This window comes from Conger conger, chromosome 7 (genome assembly GCF_963514075.1).
Source record: "Conger conger chromosome 7, fConCon1.1, whole genome shotgun sequence".
NCBI classification, from domain to species: domain Eukaryota; kingdom Metazoa; phylum Chordata; class Actinopteri; order Anguilliformes; family Congridae; genus Conger; species Conger conger.
In genome coordinates this window covers 10,771,256-10,785,106 of record NC_083766.1, presented here as the reverse complement: position 1 = coordinate 10,785,106, position 13,851 = coordinate 10,771,256, and the positions used below count along the sequence as shown (strand labels likewise).

The 13,851-nt window shown below is 37.7% G+C and overlaps 1 protein-coding gene across 1 annotated transcript in view; it reads right to left on the bottom strand.

The window, feature by feature from the left end:
* Window positions 1-10,340: 10,340 nt before the first annotated feature.
* Window positions 10,341-13,851, bottom strand: part of LOC133132671 (sodium/potassium/calcium exchanger 3-like) — a 31,564-nt gene continuing 28,053 nt past the window's right edge. Inside the window, exon 17 of the mRNA XM_061248303.1 lies at window positions 10,341-13,519. Coding sequence (XP_061104287.1) covers window positions 13,412-13,519 — 108 coding nt within the window. The 3' untranslated portion in view covers window positions 10,341-13,411. The remainder of the gene's footprint in view (window positions 13,520-13,851) is intronic.

Below are 13,851 nucleotides of genomic sequence, written 5' to 3'. Positions count from 1 at the left end.
TCAAATGTTACCTACATTTAAGCACATTAAGTACATAACTGCTAAAAGTCAGATTTTGTCAGAACAAACTGATGGAAAGTGCCTTACTCCACATAATGACCCACCCCCACCAATTATTTTTATTATAGAGGTTTATATAGTAATTAATCTGAAATTGTAATTAGTATGGCTAAAAATCTGACAAAATGGTCGCTGCTGGCAGAAACACTGAAGTCATGTGGAAAAATTACATTTTGGTTATGTGTGGCCTCACAAACAGCTCTGACATTATACTTTAGGTTAATGTATAAATATAACAGAAATCAGCATCTAAATATTCTGGATCAATGGACAATATCAATGACCCCGAAAATGTAGAAGACATTACTGATCTTGATACAGCGCAATACAGCTGTTCAGGTTAGAGCCACAGGAGCATGAATTGGAATCGGAGGTATCCAATAATAAATACTGATATACTAATAGACTAGTATATTAGTATTTATTTTCATTAGTATACAGTGCAGTCTAAGTATTTCTACAGTGGTACAATTTCTGTTATTTTCACTCCAGCTCATTTTGAAATGAAGCAATTCATATTGGGTTAGACTGTTACCCTCATCCATGTAGGAATTCCATCCCTTTTTATTTATTTATAATTTTGGCTCCTCATTTTAGGGGCCCAAAAGTAATTGGACAGTTGACTTATCTGCTGCTTGTGCCAATGATAGCCAGGGAAGCCATTCTGATACGCGGGCCACACAAAAAATAGGCTTACCAAAATCAACTCTTTGGAACATCATTCAGAAGAGAGCACTGGTGAGCTCAGTAATTACAAAGGGACTGGTAGGCTAAGGAAGTCCTCTATAGTTGATGACCAACAAACGCCTGTCCGACAGATAAGAAACACTCTTCAGGAGGCATGTGTGGGTGTGTCAGTGACTACTTTCTACAGAAGGCTTCTCAAACAGATCTACAGCAACTACAGAGGCAAGATACAAAACAATTGTTAGGTGCAAAAACTGTATGGTCAGGTTACAGTTTTCTAAAACAGTACCTAAAAGAGTCTGCAGAGTTCTGGAAAAGGACCTTGTGGACAGATGAGACCAAGATTGAATTGTATCAGAGTGACCAGAGCAAAGTGTGGAGGCTAAAAGGAACTGCCCAAGAACCAAAACACCCCCCCTCATTTGTGAAACGTGGCTGTGAGGGTAATTTGGGCATGTATGGCTGCCACAGATGCTGCCTGACTTGCCTTTATTGATAATTTAACTGCTGATAGCAATTCATTCTGAAGTGTGCAAAAGCATTTTATCTGGTCCAATCAAATTCCCCCAAACCCATTGGATGGAGCTTCTTCCCACAGCAAGGCAATAATCCCAAAACATACACCAGCACTCTTTTTTCTTAATGATGTTCCAAACTATTTCCTTGGGTAAGCCTATAGTTTGGCCTATGTCTCTGACTATTTGTGTCTTATTTCACAGCCTCATAATGACTTCCTTGACTTTCATTGGCACTTCAAGTTCTCATATTGACAAATACCAATAACAGACTCCAAAGGCAATGGAGAGATGCTAATACTGGGATAATGTGCTCAAAATGTTTTGTCCTGGTTAGAGTATGAGCAGCTGCATTTTGAACGAGCTGTTGGGGCTTTAAGGAAGCATTTGCACATCCTAACAAGAGGGCATTACAATAATCCAATCTGGATGTAAGTAAAGCTTGGACTAACTTTTCGGCATCATGTATAACAACACTTTCCTAATTTTTCCTTAAGAAAGCAACTCGAGAGGTGTTTTTTAGATGTGTTTCAAAAGAAAGCTCATGATCAAAAGTGACACGAAGGTTTTTGATGACCACACTCAAAGCCACAGAAACACCATCAAGGTGACATTTTGTTTCTGATGGACAACCAATATTACTGTTTTACCAGAGTTGAGGAGGAGAACATTTTGGGCCATCCATTTCTGTCTTTGAGGCAGGTTTCCATGTTTGATAGTTTCACAATGGTGTCAGGTTTGGCTGATGTGTACAGCTGATATGTACAGCTGGGTATCAACAGTGAATGTTAATGCCATGGTTATGGATGATGTTGCCAAGAGGTAACATATATAAGGAGAAGAACAGAGGTCCGAGCACGGATCCTATCTTACTATAGAGCGATATGTGGACTCATTGGTAATATAAGCAAATTGATGTTGTTCTGATAGAGAGGACCTGAACCAGGAGAGGGCCTGTCCACTTAGGCCAACAAAATATTCAAGTCGGTCAATGAGAATAAGATGATCGATAGTATCAAAGGCTGCACTTAGGTCTAGGACCACAAGTAAGGAGATATAGTCACTGTCAAGAGGAGAGGAGTAGATCATGAAGATCATTGAGAAGAGCAGTTTCAGCGCTGTGATGAAACACAAAGAACAAAGATCAACCTGCCAATAAACTTCAATAAAGAAATTCAGTCAATAATATTTTGTATTGGGTTGCATCTTTATGGCAGGTCAAGCAGCTAGAAAATTGCTCATTTCCTTTAATATTACTGACAGAATTCACAATTAGATAGGTATTTCAGGCATCAGAAATGTAACAGGCCATTCAATGAATCTTGACCCATCTTTGTCTTCAGTCTCATGCTGATGTTCTTCAACCATTTCCTCCTGGACCCAGATTTATTTTAAAATGTTGCATATGCCCCAAACATTTTTTATGTATACTGTAAAACCATGTATGAAAATTATGTCCATAGCTATAAACAACATAGACATGTAGACACCTTAAATTATGCATAGCTATGAAATGTTTGATGAAAACCTGACAATTTTATGCATGTATATGATCATGGAGAGAGAGATATATATATGGTAAGGAGTGGATACACCACAATGCTAGCCCTGGTTTTTGAATATTTCTTCTTCACATTGTCTTTTACTCTGAGGCCTGGTAAGCTTTTCGATGCAGATACAGTGTATTACAGGTTTTTTTTATTTTTATTTTTTACAATTGCTAACATGTATTTTTCAATTTTGAGTTGACTTTTTCAAAACTCTTCATACAACTCCCAGCACCAACACACAGATTGGCGCAACAGTTCATTTAATGTTCAAAATACACCAAAACTATCAAAACTCTGCAGAAATGTCTCAAGTTAAATTAATTCACCAAAACTAGTTTTCTTCCAACAATAAAACATTGTCCATCATATGACAGTGAGCTAAAAAACACAAACAACTGGTGGCATTAGATGCACTATTTTTGACAATCTTTGAATAGCATACAATTTTGTGCTCTCTGTGTTTCCTTTTCTTTTTGTAGTTAGTTAAAACATTATTTTGTTGTTTTCTTAGATAAACTTTCCATTACAAAAATGATGGTAGAATCTTTACTACATGGAATGTACCACAGTACAGTATATACAACAGAAACAAATCACATAAATGCTGCAGTAAAGGTTTTATTGGCAAAAAATGATGTAGTTTACAGTTAAAAATTCACAGGTACAGTAATGGTGGTTTTAGTCTACCTGGTCTACTTCATGGTCTTGTCAACATCACATCATATGTCCTCACTTGCTATACACTGGGGAAAGAACCTCTGTGCATGCCTGATCCATCCCAGGCTATCATCAGCTGATATATCCAGGCATCCAGCATCCATCCTCTATGTTGAATGGTTCCACAAATTCATAGTCCTCTCCCTCTCCCCCTCCAATGTCCAACTGTTTATCTTCCTCTTTCACACCCTTTTGTATTTCTTCCATATGGAACAAAATCTTTCCACAGATGAAATTAAAATTCCCTCAACACCTGGGTAGGTCTCCAACTGAATCAGGTTCATAACCAATTAACAATCTTTTTGGCGGTTTAGTCTGACAGAGAAATTAATTCAAGATTTTTGAAAACTGTCCATTGAATGCATTTTGTCAAAGCAATGTATTCACAGTCTGGTCCAACGTACACTTGCAATTTAAAGATACTTCTTAGGAATTGTAAAAAAAAACTGTAATACCTTTGCCAATCATAGGTCTCAATTTAAAAGTATAATAACCTTGAACTAATTTAACCTATACATAGGACCTAAATAGCCCTAAAATTCATGTTATCCACAGAATCACGTTATATGCCTCTGATTATTACTGTTGTGTTATACATGGTGTGGAGGCACAACATTTTCTATATGCCCTGTACAGTAAATGAAGGTCAATTTCTGAATGAAAAGTAAATCAGGCTAATAAATCAGTGCTGGGTGCTGGTGGCAACTAAGAATAAATGGCAACTTGCAACTGTGAATTAAAAAAGTAAGACACTGCATTCTCTGGATTGTGACACAAGAAACTATCCAAATTAAGAAGTCTGGATGCATGGATGCGTGTGTCAATTTAATTTCCCCGTTTTTGCTGTTTGTTCTTCAGACAGTAACTGGCCATCACACAAAAATCTTATAGTGACACATAAGCATACTAAATAATATAATTTAAAAACCCACTATTAAAAGAGATGTTTACTCTGTTTCCATCGTCAATAACTATTTTGCTACTACCCTGCTGTGAATCCACAAACTGAAACAAAGCCACAATTTGAAACTCTTGATAATTATCCGACCTATCAGGTTTGTAAATGGACTTATGAACTGACCTACGCGCACTTGAATATTTTTTTTTCTTTCGAGAGCCTGTTATTCTTTTGTAGGAACTGAGCGATCATGTGATTGAAAGTATGAGTAGCCTAACCTAAGTGGAAACGTTGTCTATTTTGCCCCATTTAAATGCCCCGTTCATATTCCCATACGAGCAAACACTATTAAAAAAATAGATGAGCTCTAAACCCGCTGTTTCCCAAAGATTTCCAAACATATAGGCTAGAAAACATTTAAAAATGGTATTGCACATGAAATTGCATGTTAATTGAAATCCACTTTTATTTTCGCATCTATTGATATTGACAAGTCACTGCTTCTAAATCCTAATTTTCTGTACAAACAGGAGAAATGTAGGCTTACATATCTGTGAATTATTATTTTACCCTTGCGCAATTGAAAGCTGGGTACAATCAAAGAGAAAACACAGACAATTACTAATCGATATTAAAGTGAAACATTTTATCAAGAAGCCTTCACTTACCATCTTCAGTGACAGTGGTGACATTATGCGCGACATCTGCGTAAGGCACCAGGGCTTTCGTAAAACTCCGCTACACTTTGTCGGGGAATTATTTCCAAATTTACCTACCTAACTCACCTACAGCGCCCCTCGTATTTCATTTTTGCAAAGCTTGTGTCCACTTTACATGACATGGCACGATTCAGATAAATGTGCAGAAATTACACGAGTCTTAAGTCTTACTTTTAGCTACACTTAAACCTGTTCGATGTTCATTCATCCAATGTATTTTGTAATATGCGTACAGGTTTATGTAAATATTTTCCTGGCGTCCCGGTCCTGTCTTAGGAGTCAAGATTGTTTCTGAATGGAGATGCGATATGAAACGTACCACTCCTTTTCCGCAGTCACAAGTCATGTATAGTCAGCCTATATTGTTGGCTTGTGCAAACACGAAGCAGATGATAATTTCTCAGCGTTTACTTTTGTTTCCTTTTATTTTCATTTTAATTGACCATATCTTTTGGAAATTCCGTTTGGGTTATGAAACAGCACCAGAAATGTGATTTCCATTCAGTAAATAATATTGTCAATGAGCATTCTCAATTCTATGGTCAAATACCTAAATTATTATAAAATGTGCAATAATTTTTGGGACCACATTCACATTTATTAACATCCAGTCATTCTGTCTTGTCTGGGGATTGCAGACTACAATAGGCTATGCATTATTGCATAGTCTTGTTTCTTTACACACTTACATAGCCTACAACAATGGGCTTTTATGCATTTGTTAATTTTTTTAAACTTTGTTTGTTTAGGAATATGGACATTAATAATAATGACTGTCCTATAAGGATAAGGCAACTGGGGTGAATAAAATCACAGTGAATCACTTGGACTTGCTTTTAAAAAAGCCAAAAAAAAATCTTTGTCTGTGATGTGTCAAAGATCTGTCAAAGATGAATGTCATATCTTATCGTAAGCATTAAACATATGCTTAAAATGAATATGCTGGCTCTATATTATATATCTGCCCATCCCTTTTGGGCTCTTGAGCAAAAATCAAACAGTGGAGGTAATTATCGTTTGTGATTTCTGATGCTAGTGCTGTGAGCAGGTTGCTAAGTGATAGAGATTATGCTTGTGAATCGCTGTGCATAGAAGACAATAGACATCATCTGCTGGTGTCCCTGGGTGATTGGGTGTCTGGTAGAGAGATTGCCAGTGATAGACCTTGTTTAGACAGAGTGTTATATGAAGTGAGGACAGGATATGGTGTGTGCTCTTCCTGAGACACGGAAATGAGAATGAGAGGACTGCAGACGTTTCATAAATATCAAGTCTTCTTTAAGCTTTGACAAAGTTCACAGCTGTCTCATGTATACTATAGGCTTCCCCAGCTTTTGGCTCATGTGTTCACAAGATTTTCAGACCAAGCTTTTGACGTGCTGTGCCATTGACCTTAAATTATTGAAATGGTAGTTGCTTTACGACGAGAGTATGTTAGTTCAATAACCTTCCTTTGTTGAGGTTGTTTGCCGTGTAAGCAAAAATGCATATTCTAAACCAGCAGATATGTTAGTGACCGTAAAAGTACTGTCAGTGATATTATCACAAGTGCCATGTTATGAACCATCTGCTTGGTGGAATAAAGCTGAAATGTTGATTACAGAGGTCTTTCAATTTCCCCTCTGCTTAGCGCTCAGAAAAGCAAACATACAAGGAGGCTGAGTAACACAATAATACGGCACTGAAAAAAATCAACAAAGCCACAGAGACCATGCACTTGTTTGTTTGTGCACGCGCACACGTGCATGTATGTGTGTGGTTTTGGGGGGGGGGTATACATATATTCAACACGTACATATGCACTGTATGTATACAGTGAGCTCCATAATGTCTGGGACGCAGACTTTTATTTGGCTTTACATTTTGGGTTTACATGTTTATACCAACTTGAAAATAATTTCCTGCATGTCTGAGCATTAACACACACACACTCGCACACACACACACAAATGCCTTCAGACAATGACGGTTAAGAAACGAATGTCCAAATGTCATAATTTATTTTAAATAAAGGAATTAAGAAAACACTATTCATTTCTCCCATAGACTGTCTATTTTTTTGATTGGGAAGTTTCTAATGAAAATGCTAATGAAGGGAATGACAACACGACTTGGAAGACGAGTGTTGCTTTTTGGTAATCCTGAGGGCAATATCTCGCTTTAAATCTCAGTGTTCCATGCTGAAATTGCAAGCTGATAGATTATCTCAATAATTTGTTTAACGAGGGTGCGGCTTTGTTTTCAGTTCTGTCTTTTCATTTGATGTGAGATGTGTTTGGGTAGAATAAAAGCATGAGAGCCTGTGTCTCATGCCTAAAGCAGGAGAGTTTACAGACCTGTAGGCTATGCTATTTAATTCAATAACCTGTGAAATACAACATGCCATTTTAACTCAAAATAATTACACATTAGTTGTGAAACTAAAGCATTAAGCCCTTACAGGATTCACTCACAAACTTGCTGATGACAAAACTCCACTGCAGAGTACCGTAAGCCAGAATCGAGATGTCTCCAGGGGCTTGTTCCCCAAAGCAGGTTCACTGAGTTATCCCAGAACAACTTAATTCAGTCCATGTTCCAGATTTGGGAGCTTTCCAGGTTTTACTTATCCAGCTACAGTAACTCAGCAATTCTATTTTGTTGTAAACGGATGAGGTTAACCCCAATACGGATAAAGCCTGGCTACATCCTAGTCTGCTAGGAAACTTTCACTTTTCAACCAAATGTAGGTAAGTTCACCTAGAGTGCCTGGATGGTTTCATTTTAAAGCATTTTAGCTAGGTTAATGACATACCATTGAAATGTTTATGAGGGATTTGTAACCTTCTCCCCTGAAAATAATAAAAGGTTGAAACTTGTGATCTATAATAACCTGCTGCGTTTCCACAAGAAATGCACTAAATTAATTTAATCTCTTAAATTTACAGTGGTTGAACAAACCGTTGCATAGTGGCACAAATGAGGGAACAGAGTGGCACACTGCTACATTCTTTTGGGAGTACCCCATTTCACGTTTATTTCACTGGAGGCTCTGCTGTTTACCTCCACATATCATTGTAATGTCACTGGATTTTTAGGATAGTTCTGAAACTGACAAGGTACATTTCTCTGAACAAAGGTACATTTCACGGATGGTTCACTGGGACTTTGCTTACAGCAGCCTAGATTAAATTCTTTTTTTTTTACTTGGCTCATCTCATGGCCTTAAAGGAGTAACATGGTGGTTGGTCACACTTTCTAGTTTTTTATATGCATGCAATTTGCACAAGAGGGCATTAAAGAAATTTGATGAAAGTATTAAATATGTCAGTTCTTTAGTTTTGGAGAAGTAAGCATTTTACATTTATCATCCTTTTTTCAACCGGTTGAGAATGTTCTCCTAGTAGTATGTCACATGAGGATAACCACTCACCTTATCCCTATAACTCGTGACCCACAGTTTGCACCGCTGGTCTCCAGGAAAGTGGTGCCACATCATGACTTATTGACAGTTCTAATTACCACACCCAGACAGTTCGGGTGAACTTTTATAGTGGGAAAATACATTTTAAAGTACATTTAAATGACTGAGTAAGAATACTAATTATGCACATTTGTTTTATTGTTGCCTAAAGACAACTGGCAAGTGTCACATTCAACCACCATGTTACTCCTTTAAGGCAAGTTTCAGTGGTACAGAAATCTGGGCTGGGAGGATGGTGGGAACGGCCTCAAGTCTTGCTTTTTGGCAGACTTACAGTACTCCTAATTCCTCTTGATGTCCGGGAGCTTGACTGCAAAGGGAAGGGAGCCTGTCTCTTGTCGTTTTGGGGCTGTTGGCAGACTCTCAGCAGCCTCTCAGCGTATCCCTGATTTAGCAGCTGAGGTGGAGTCTAAGCAGCTAATGTAAGTCACAATTATCTGAGAACACTATGACCACGTCCAAATTTCACTTTTAATAAGTCTATCTAGTGGTGCAGTATTTACAAAGCAAGTTCTAGTCTAGAAAGTAAAAAGATGTAGTAATTTGAATCTAAGCCCAAAATAAATCAAGACAGATCACCTGGAATGGAAACATTTGATATGCTGAAACTATGAGCTTGCAATCCTCTGAACTTTATAGAATCAATTATATCTGTGAAAGAAATTGCTAAATCTAAATAATATCTGAATGGTGGATTTCCAATCACAGAAGTGAACTACTTTTCCTGTTGAACTCAATGGAAGAAATATTCAGGAGAAACGACTCTTGTTGGTGTGATAGCTTGGACCCTTGATGACTTAAAACCATTTAGCCAACAGATGTGATCCGTACTGTATCAGCTTAATTTACAGCTGAAGCTAGTCCCATCCCCCACCCCTCCATTTCCCGTAGAGATTCATTCAAATGCAACCTGAAAATAAGATATCCAACCTCTGATGATGTTGATAGGTCACAGCAATCAGGAAGTCATGGCATGCAAAGGATATGCAACCAAATACAAAACGCGACTCTTTTATTTCACATTATGTTAATTCAAATCAAACATTGAAATGGTGGGCTACTTGTAAAAAGTACTGCAATTACTACAAGGTAAAACCAAAATGTATACAAATACCCTACTTTAAAGATGAGAAAGATGAGAGCCTGCACTTTTACCACATACATATGATGTCAAAATATATTAATTAGACTAGTAGTCTATATTGAATAAATACATTTATCTCTTGAAATACTTGAACAGATTGAACATCATTCCCTGTGCGTGTCCAGATGCTTGAGATACATTTTTTCCGTGTCAAGCAATGGATGCAAGAGTGTTCCTGTTCTATCTGACCCTGAGATTACGAGTTCTTAAGAACAGCTTTTTCACTACATACCATAAATCATATGTATACCAATGCATTTTATCACCCCGTTAGCCTGAACATAAAATTCTGACCGTACATTTTACTCCTGTATAGTGTCACACTGCTCACTCACACATACACACTCAATATTTCATATTTTTACTGGTGAGGCCGATCAGACCAATCTTCCTTCCTGAAATGGCAAAAGCAGTCTCAGGGTACTGGAGAGCATATTCATAACTGATGATAATACCCAGGGAGAAAGACAGGTTTGAGTAGTGTGTGCCCCTATGTATGTATGTATGTATGTATTCCCCATAAATACTCTTTGACGATGTACAAATAGACATGTAAGCTCATTAAAACATGAAATAAATAAGTATGATTATTCCAAGGTATTGCACATACTTTATTGCACTCAACAACATACAGCAAAACTTCTGTAAATCAACCCATACATCACAAGAGAAGGTAAAAAGCAACCAAAGGGACTAGTGCATCCAAAACTAAAAAATCATTGCAAACAAGCCTTCAAATAATGCTTTGCTGCTTTTTGCTTTTATGAAAAAGGGGAGATCCTCTGAGAACATGTTCTCTTTCGCAAGGATGCCCTGGGAGAAATGCCAGAGAGAACAGCTGAAAGTGAGGTGAGAGAGAGAGAGAACAGGGCTAAGGCCCCTGGAGCAGTTTTTGGGTTAAGGGTCTTTCTCAAGGGCCCAAAAGCAGGGTTCCCAACTTCAATCTTTCCAGATGCAGGTCAGCATCCCTACTGTATGTGCCAACCGGAGGCTCAAACCAACAACTCGGCACACTGTTGCCAGAACACCCGCCCCCTGCTGGTCCTTTCTGTAAAAATCCAGGGCGTATTCTTCAATTTGTCTGTTCTCCTCTCTCTAGAAAAACAACAGACAGATGCCCTGCTGACAGCATGGCTGATGGTGACATTTAGTCAAATTTCCAACATCACGTGTGTCATTTTTTCATAGCTCGAGTATTTTTGTACAGACATTATTTTTCTGTGAATTTCAGCCAGAAGAAAAATAAATAACGAAATAAAAAGACAAGAAAAACACGAACACTCAAAACAAATCACGGCAGATCTTTTTTTGGTTTCATATCATGAGCGTTTTATGTAGACACCCTTATCACGAGTGAATTCCACATGTACATGCTATCCTTTTATACAGCTGAATATGTCCTGAAGCAGTCCCTTGTTTAATACTGTCCTTTAAGAACATAACATTACACCATTATATTTTGCTGTACTTGTGTCGTTCTAGCACACTTCACAAACCCCTCATTTTAATCATGCAGGCATGTCTCTCTCTCGAGTCACAGAGGCTCTAAAAGCTTCAGAAGTCACGCACAGCCCATTAGGGGATTCACACAGGTTCCTGGTTCCCCCTGTTAGTTATTTCAAACTGCAGTAGATGCTACACATACACAGCATATGTTATCGACCAGTTCATTTGACTGATTACTTGATTACTTGACTGAGCTCCTGCATACAACAGGAATTAGTACAGAAACTGAACAGCACAGTACTACTGACCATCACACAACAGGGACACACATGGCATATGAAAGCAGGAGCTTAAGTGCCAATGGCTATTGTTTCGGGAAAATACTAAAGTAGCTTTTTCATCTAGCTTGTTCTAGCTTGTTCAAGAGTTGTTATCCATGGGGATTCATTTGGCCACCTATTGCAAACACCATCCATGTCCTTCAGATACTCAGTTTGGCTTACACATATCTAGGATATCCTACCCCAGATAAAATACAAATCATGAACGTCTTATGACACTGTAAAAAATGTCACAATATTACAGAGACAAGAAAGTTGTGTATGCCACGAAACAGTTAAGTCCTTAGGTCAATTTAGAAGCTGATAAAAAATTCTAAAGAAACCTACTTACAGTTACAAACACACATTCCAACCCCCCTACTCTCTCAGAAAAACACAGCAGACAAGGCAGTGTCCAATAGCATAACATCACAGTCTTGAAAGGAAGGAAGCTTTAAGCTCAGCCACGGAGACAAATGACAAACGTCTGGGCTTAAAACAGGGAGTCTATTACTCTACTACTCCCACAGTAGTAGCATAAACAATCATTTATTTCCTGTCTGTCATAACTTCCTTTATATTATTACAATACAATAAAAGTCCATGTGATTAAAACAAACACCAGAGCTACGCTGGGACCACAGCAGAATAAAAGGCTTAGAGGTTTGGATATTATTTGGCTTCTAATTAAAATAAAAATCAGCCTGGTTTTGTTGAGTCCTTTTTCAGTTGTACTTAAAATGTGAATATGCTGTTGTAGCTCACTGCTCTAGTTAAACAGTGGCTTAACAGGTGACTCAGTGCATTCTCGTGATTGGTGGAGGTGGAATGGTAACAAATTTCGGGTTTTACTATAACCTTGTAACAAAACCATGCAAATAGTAAAAGTTAGGAAGATAATCCACATAATTCAGTCATTATGAAATAAAAAAAAGTATATTCTCATTCTTCAATCTTATAAAAGTATGTAAAACATTGTGCAAACCTTTAGCAAAAATTTGGTGAGATTTCGTTGACTTCCTAAATAATGATAATATTAATACACACCTATAAATATACTGTGAGAGCTAATCTTGACTCAAAACAATGATCGTACCTAAAGGTGGTGAATAATATTAAAACCTGTACACAAGTCATCAAAAGTGGCAACATTCATTCACTATATTAGCACATTAAACAGTAATAACACTACTCTAAATATACTTCAAAGTTTCAGTGTTTTGTACTTTCATGGTCAGTGCCAAGAGAAAGCTGTGGAGCAGTGAAGCAGAAATTATGAATAAATCATATCAGCAGAATTTGGCTTGTGGGCACAGAAATATATCAGTTTTTCAGTCAACTTCATCTTCAGTTTCATAGACCCCTGTACCATTACCAATCCCATCACAAAGGATGAGACTCACGCATGACAGCAGGGAAACCCCAGTTAACAACTGCCAATGTTAAAGTGTTACTGGGAAGCTGGTTTAAACGATTTGTGCCAAACGCCTTCAAAGTACATTACTGTATCTGCCTGTTCATTGATTAATTTTACCAGAACCTCTACTGTACAGCATAGGTATTCTGTACCTCTGTAGATATGGCAGGACCATTAGAATTACCATATTATTTATAATCTTCCCCACTCTAAAAGTGATCAGACAAATAATTATTATTAATGATTATTAAACGTATAAATAGTATCTCCTTTTTAAAACAAAAAAATAATCTAAAATCAGCAGGACAACACTATATTGAGAGAAAATAACAAACCATTTACAGCTTCCTTTTTCACCAGAACAGCGTGATACCATTACGCGTCTCAGAACATGCACGGTAGGAACTTCTGACTGGGCTTCCAATGAAGATTATAACAAGCAGGAGATGCGGAACGGTCTTCTGCGTTGGATATTTTATAATCCGAACAGTACAGAGCAGAGAAGGAAAATGGCATAGAGAAACAGCAAGCAATAGCCCAACCGCTTGTCCAACTTCCAGTGGTTCAGATGTACACTCAACACCTGAGAGAGAGAGAGAAAGAGAGAGAGAGATATTCAGACATTCAACAATCCAATGCTCGTCTTTCTATTAATATCTTTGGTATATACTCCATATACTTTTTCTTTAAAAAAAATGGCTGACATGAGTCTGATGATAGATTAAGCAGTTTTATATATACAGTGCAGTCGATAAGTATTTTGACAGTGGTACAATTTCTGTTCTTTTGGCTGTGAACTCCAGCACACTGGATTTGAAATGGAAATATGAATCCAAAGTGACTTAAAGTTATTTAGACTACGAAGGGGACAATCCCCCCTGGAGCAATGTTGGGTTATGGGCCTTGCTCAATGGC